The sequence below is a fragment of the Mytilus trossulus genome, chromosome 7 (assembly GCF_036588685.1).
Source record: "Mytilus trossulus isolate FHL-02 chromosome 7, PNRI_Mtr1.1.1.hap1, whole genome shotgun sequence".
Classification (NCBI taxonomy): Eukaryota; Metazoa; Mollusca; class Bivalvia; order Mytilida; family Mytilidae; genus Mytilus; species Mytilus trossulus.
Window position 1 is genome coordinate 34,974,758 of NC_086379.1, and position 6,860 is coordinate 34,981,617.

General features: G+C 34.0%; 1 protein-coding gene across 1 annotated transcript; it reads left to right on the plus strand.

Moving 5' to 3' along the window:
- The first annotated feature begins 4,458 nt into the window (after positions 1 to 4,458).
- On the plus strand, positions 4,459 to 6,474 carry LOC134726365 (uncharacterized). Its single transcript, XM_063590765.1, has one exon. The coding sequence runs from the start codon at positions 4,459 to 4,461 to the stop codon at positions 6,472 to 6,474; it is 2,016 nt and encodes a 671-aa protein (XP_063446835.1).
- Positions 6,475 to 6,860: the final 386 nt, after the last annotated feature.

Here is a 6,860-nt window from a genome sequence, read left to right on the forward strand (position 1 = left end):
GACCCACCATGCATCAAGAATTTTCTAGGGAAGACATTTATGGATTTTTTTTATTGGCCCTGTAACATGCCCTTGATATCAATAATGGCCTCGGACAGTTGTAATGGCCCTCGGCGTTGCCTCAGGACCATTACAACCATCCTTGGTCATTATTAACACCTCGGGCATGTTACAGGGCCAATATGAAAAAGTCCATACATTAATACTATTTTAATAATTTTCTTATATATATATATATATATATACCACCTGGGCTCTCAAAAAAAGTATATATATATATATATATATATATACTTTTTTTGAGAGCCCAGGTGGTCGTGTGGTCTAGCGGGACGGCTGCAGTGCAGGCGATTTGGTGTCACGATATCACAGTAGCATGGGTTCGAATCCCGGCGAGGGAAGAACCAAAAATTTGCGAAAGCAAATTTACAGATCTAACATTGTTGGGTTGATGTTTAGACGAGTTGTATATATATATATATATATATATAAATGTCTAAGAATATAACTAAAACACACTAATTGATACATTAAAAAGTTCTATTAGATGTTAAATAGAAATACGCAATATTTCGCTAAACAAATTAGCTTCATCAGGCGTGTGCATCTCTCAAGGTGAAATCGGATGCATGACAGAAAAATATTTTTGTAGCTTAATCTATACAAGATTTGAGGGATGGGTGTAACATATTAATTCGGTCATAAAATATGTTTGTAGCTACAACTACATGAAGTTGGAATAAAAGTTTAACACATTTATAGATGTTCGATTAATTGTATGAATTTTTATAAATTAATTTGTATGATTTCAAGATAACTATGGTTTTGATTTGCTTTTAAATCTTTTTTCGTCTCTCTCATTGAGTCCATCAGGTTCAAGAGTTCGTAACTGGTGCATCCAAAATCTCTCTCTTTTTTGTCTTCCTTTGGAAAAGCAAACGAAAAAGAACGAACAAACCTACTTGAATACAAAGAAAAGACGGCCCAGACAAATAAAATCCCGTTTGTTGTTAGCTTTCATCCTCATCTGACAAATATTTCATCAATTGTCCACAAACACTGGCGTCTTATTGAAAATGATCCTTCCTTAAGCGAGATTTTTCCATCACCTCCCGTTATGGCTTACCGCAGACCAAAAAACCTCAAAGATATTCTAGTATCATCCAAAGTATCTAAACGGGAGATATCAACAATCGGAGGTTATAAACAATGCGGAAGGGGCAATTGTAAGTGCTGCAAAGTCGCCAATATAGAAACCCAGTTCATCAGCACAGTCACAAAGAAAAATTACAACATATTTATAACATCAAATTGCAAAACGCAAAATTGCATTTATGTTCTAACGTGTGGAACTTGCAAATTACAATATGTTGGTGAAACAGAAACCCCATTTAACATCCGACTAAATAACCATCGGTCATTTTATACAAAAGAAAGGAACTGCCCAATTACAAGACACCTTTTAAGAGCAGGACATGATTTTGAAAACATCACATTTCAAATCATTGAGAAAAATCAAAATTGGGATACACAAGGAAGACAAAAAAGAGAGAGATTTTGGATGCACCAGTTACGAACTCTTGAACCTGATGGACTCAATGAGAGAGACGAAAAAAGATTTAAAAGCAAATCAAAACCATAGTTATCTTGAAATCATACAAATTAATTTATAAAAATTCATACAATTAATCGAACATCTATAAATGTGTTAAACTTTTATTCCAACTTCATGTAGTTGTAGCTACAAACATATTTTATGACCGAATTAATATGTTACACCCATCCCTCAAATCTTGTATAGATTAAGCTACAAAAATATTTTTCTGTCATGCATCCGATTTCACCTTGAGAGATGCACACGCCTGATGAAGCTAATTTGTTTAGCGAAATATTGCGTATTTCTATTAAACATCTAATAGAACTTTTTATACGACCGCAAATTTTGAATAAATTTTCGTCGTATATTGCTATCACGTTGGCGTCGTCGTCGTCGTCGTCGTCGTCGTCCGAATACTTTTAGTTTTCGCACTCTAACTTTAGTAAAAGTGAATAGAAATCTATGAAATTTTAACACAAGGTTTATGACCATAAAAGGAAGGCTGGTATTGATTTTGGGAGTTTTGGTCCCAACATTTTAGGAATTAGGGGCCAAAAAGGGCCCAAATAAGCATTTTCTTGGTTTTCGCACTATAACTTTAGTTTAAGGTGTTAGACCTTGGTTAAGGGAGATAACTCTTTAAATCAGTTATGTGTTTGTAAAAGTGAAGTTTCATCAACGTATTTTAAGCATTTAACTGAAACAGATTGAAAATAATCTATGTAACATAGAAGCTTAGAATATATTTATGAAAATGGTTGACACAAACATACTGATGATTTTAAGAGTTATTTCCCTTGACCTAGGTCTACCTCCTTAAGTTAATAGAAATCTATGAAAATTTGACACAAGGTTTATAACCACAAAATAAAGGTTGGGATTGATTTTGGGAGTTTCGGTCCCAACAGTTTAGGAATTAGGGGCCAAAAAGGGACCCAAATAAGCATTTTTCTTGGTTTTCGCACCATAGCGTTAGTATAAGTAAATAGAAATCTATGAAATTTAAACACAAGGTTTATGACAATAAAAGGAAGGTTGGTATTGATTTTGGAAGTTTTGGTCCCAACAGTTAAGGAAAAAGGGGCCCCAAAGGGTCCAAAATTAAACTTTGTTTGATTTCATCAAAATTGAATAATTGGGGTTCTTTAATATGCCGAATCTAACTGTGTATGTAGATTCTTAATTTTTGGTCCCGTTTTCAAATTGGTCTACATTAAGGTCCAAAGGGTCCAAAATTAAACTTAGTTTGATTTTAACAAAAATTGAAACCTTGGGGTTCTTTGATATGCTGAATCTAACACTGTACTTAGATTTTTGATTATTGGCCCAGTTTTCAAGTTGGCCCAAATCGGGGTCCAAAATTAAACATTGTTTGATTTCATCAAAAATTGAATAATTGGGGTTCTTTGATATGCCAAATCTAACTGTGTATGTAGATTCTTAATTTTTGGTCCAGTTTTAAAATTGGTCTAAATTAAAGTGCAAAGGGTCCAAAATTAAACTAAGTTTGATTTTAACAAAAATTAAATTCTTGGGCCTCTTTGATATGCTGAATCTAAACATGTACTTAGATTTTTGATTATGGGCCCAGTTTTCAAGTTGGTCCAAATCAGGATCTAAAATTATTATATTAAGTATTGTGCAATAGCAAGTCTTTTCAATTGCACAGTATTGTGCAATGGCAAGAAATATCTAATTTCACAATATTGTGAAATAGCAAATTTTTTTTTAATTAAGAGTTATCTTTCTTTGTCCAGTATAGTAAGCAAGAAATATCTGCAAGAATTTTTTTTAATTGGAGTTATCTTTCTTTGTCCAGAATCAACTTAAATCTTTGTTATATACAATATACAATGTATATTCACTTTTTACTACCAACTGATAAATTTAAATAATCTTTACCATTCAGTGATAACAAGCAGTTTTTTTACATCATGTATTTAAATGAGTAGTAATTGTTGCAAACTCCATTAGAATATATTAATTGAAATTAGTTTTGGAATAAGGGAAAGGGGGATGTGAATAAAAAATTGGGTTAAATTTTTCTCATTTGAAATTTCATAAATAAAAAGAAAATTTCTTCAAACATTTTTTTGAGAGGATTAATATTCAACAGCATAGTGAATTGCTCTAAGAGAAAACAAAAATTTTAAGTTCATTTGAATACATTCATTCTGTGTCAGAAACCTATGCTGTGTCAACTATTTAATCACAATCCAAATTTAGAGCGGAATCCAGCTTGAATGTTGTGTCCATACTTGCCCCAACCGTTCAGGGTTCAACCTCTGCGGTCGTATAAAGCTACGCCCTCTGCGGAGCATCTGGTTAATGTATCAATTAGTGTGTTTTAGTTATATTCTTAGACATTTATATAATTTTAATTCAGTAACTGTATCAGTTTATTTTCACAAACTGATCCACGCTTAATTAGATTGAATGTTGATTGTTGCTATTTTTAGACATTATATATTATTCTCGCAGGCAACACGCATTATGTACACATATTTTTGTGCGTAATCCTTTCATATCTATTTCCTGTTAAGATCATGGAACAAAGAACTTATTTTAACAAACTACGAAGTTTAACAAAACAGAAAATACAAGTTGAACATCATGTTTCAAACATTAAATCATATATTTATAACAACAAAATACCAAACGGGTTAAATATTAAATTGACACCACAAACACCGGGTGTAAAGTCCTTCAGATTTCTGAAACGTTGGGACGAAACTTTATTCAATTGTTCTTTTCGGCTTCTCCAACTTTTACTCTCCTTTTCTATCTATTCATATAAACAAATCAACTCTGGAATAAATGAACTGCTTTCTACACCACCAATGTCCATTACTAACGGAGACATGGATTTAATCAAGAAAAGATTATCCGATATTGAAAGAATAGAAAGTCAAAATTACAAAACCAAGCAACAAAATAAATTTGCCAGAGATGGTCTTAAACAATTTTCAAATTTTGATACAAATAATATTTTAAAAGAGAGTAAGTTAAAACAACCAAGAAAAAGACGTTTTAAAAAACGGACACGACCTGCGGAGAATAATTTAGTTGTTAATCTATCGTCAACAGAATTAACCAACTCAGAAGAAAAATTATTAAGTAGAGGTCTTAACTTCTGTCCTATACCAGCAAACATTAACAACCTACAACTGGAGACAGATGTGGATCAATTTGCTAGACGCCTTCGCCTAAAAGAACATTTTAATAGGCAACACAAAAAAAACTTACAAGAAGCCGGAATGAATGATTCGGAATATGAGAGTGATAAAGAGGACAAGTGCATCCCAAGATTCAAAAAGAAAAGCGAATGGAATCCACCAAGGAGTAAGAACGACAATTTAGAATCCTTTATATCATCAATTAAAACTGAAGTAAAATCATCAGTCAGTGGCAAACGTTTAAGGAATCTCTCTGAACAAGAAAGCCAGGCCATAAATAATTTAAAAAGTCGTGATGATATTGTTATTAAACAAGCAGACAAAGGAAGTGCAGTTGTAGTGATCAACACAACCGACTACATTGAAGAAGGGAATCGTCAGCTTTCAAATACAAAATTTTACAAACATTTAGAAAGTGATCCTACAAAAGAAATAAGTAAACAAATTAATGAGGTCCTTTCAGACATGAACAGCAAAAAACATATTGATGACGACACGTACGACTATCTACGACCTGATGAAACCTGCACAGCCGGTCGATTTTACTTGCTCCCAAAACTCCATAAAGAAGGGATTCCGGGAAGACCGATAGTATCTGCAAATGGCCATCCAACCGAAAAAATATCTGAATTCGTGGATTACCATCTCAGACCACATGTTAGAACAATGCCATCTTACATTCAAGATACTACAGATTATTTGAAGAAAATGGATTCATTAAACCCCTTACCAAACAACACAATTTTGGTATCGATGGATGTGTCTTCTTTGTACACAAATATTCCCAAAAATGAAGGAATAGTCGCTTGTGAACAGGTATGGAACAATCGTAAGGATAAACATCCCCCAACAGACTGTCTGGTTCAGTTGCTGAGACTAGTGCTTGAAAACAACAATTTTGTATTCAACGACCAGCACTACTTGCAGGTTGACGGTACCAGTATGGGAACCAAAATGGCACCTTCTTTTGCCAACATTTTCATGGGGAGTCTCGAAGAACGCATCCTTTCGAATGTACCATACAAACCCTTGTCTTGGCTCCGTTATATTGATGACATCGACATCAAATGGAACGAAACTGCAGAACGCCTGCAAGAATTTCTCGATTTCTGTAACAACTTTCATCAATCGATCAAGTTCACATCTGAAGTTTCAATTGAGAAAATTGCGTTTCTCGACACCACCATAACTTTAGAAAACGGAGTCATGACAACAGACCTTCACACCAAAAAAACTGATAAACACCAATTTCTCTCTCCGAAGAGTTGTCACCCGAAACACTGCTCCCGGAGCATTCCGTACAGCCAAGCCATCAGGTTAAAACGGATTTGTTTATCGGAATCAAAGTTAAACCATCGTTTAGGGCAACTCAGACAGCAACTCAAATCAAGAGGTTATAAGAACAAAAGTATTTCAGAAGCTTTCAGAAAAGCAAACGAAAAAGAACGAACAAACCTACTTGAATACAAAGAAAAGACGGCCCAGACAAATAAAATCCCGTTTGTTGTTAGCTTTCATCCTCATCTGACAAATATTTCATCAATTGTCCACAAACACTGGCGTCTTATTGAAAATGATCCTTCCTTAAGCGAGATTTTTCCATCACCTCCCGTTATGGCTTACCGCAGACCAAAAAACCTCAAAGATATTCTAGTATCATCCAAAGTATCTAAACGGGAGATATCAACAATCGGAGGTTAAAAACAATGCGGAAGGGGCGATTGTAAGTGCTGCAAAGTCGCCAATATAGAAACCCAGTTCATCAGCACAGTCACAAAGAAAAATTACAACATATTTATAACATCAAATTGCAAAACGCAAAATTGCATTTATGTTCTAACGTGTGGAACTTGCAAATTACAATATGTTGGTGAAACAGAAATCCCATTTAACATCCGACTAAATAACCATCGGTCATTTTATACAAAAGAAAGGAACTGCCCAATTACAAGACACCTTTTAAGAGCAGGACATGATTTTGAAAACATCACATTTCAAATCATTGAGAAAAATCAAAATTGGGATACACAAGGAAGACAAAAAAGAGAGAGATTTTGGATGCACCAGTTACGAACTCTTGAACCTGA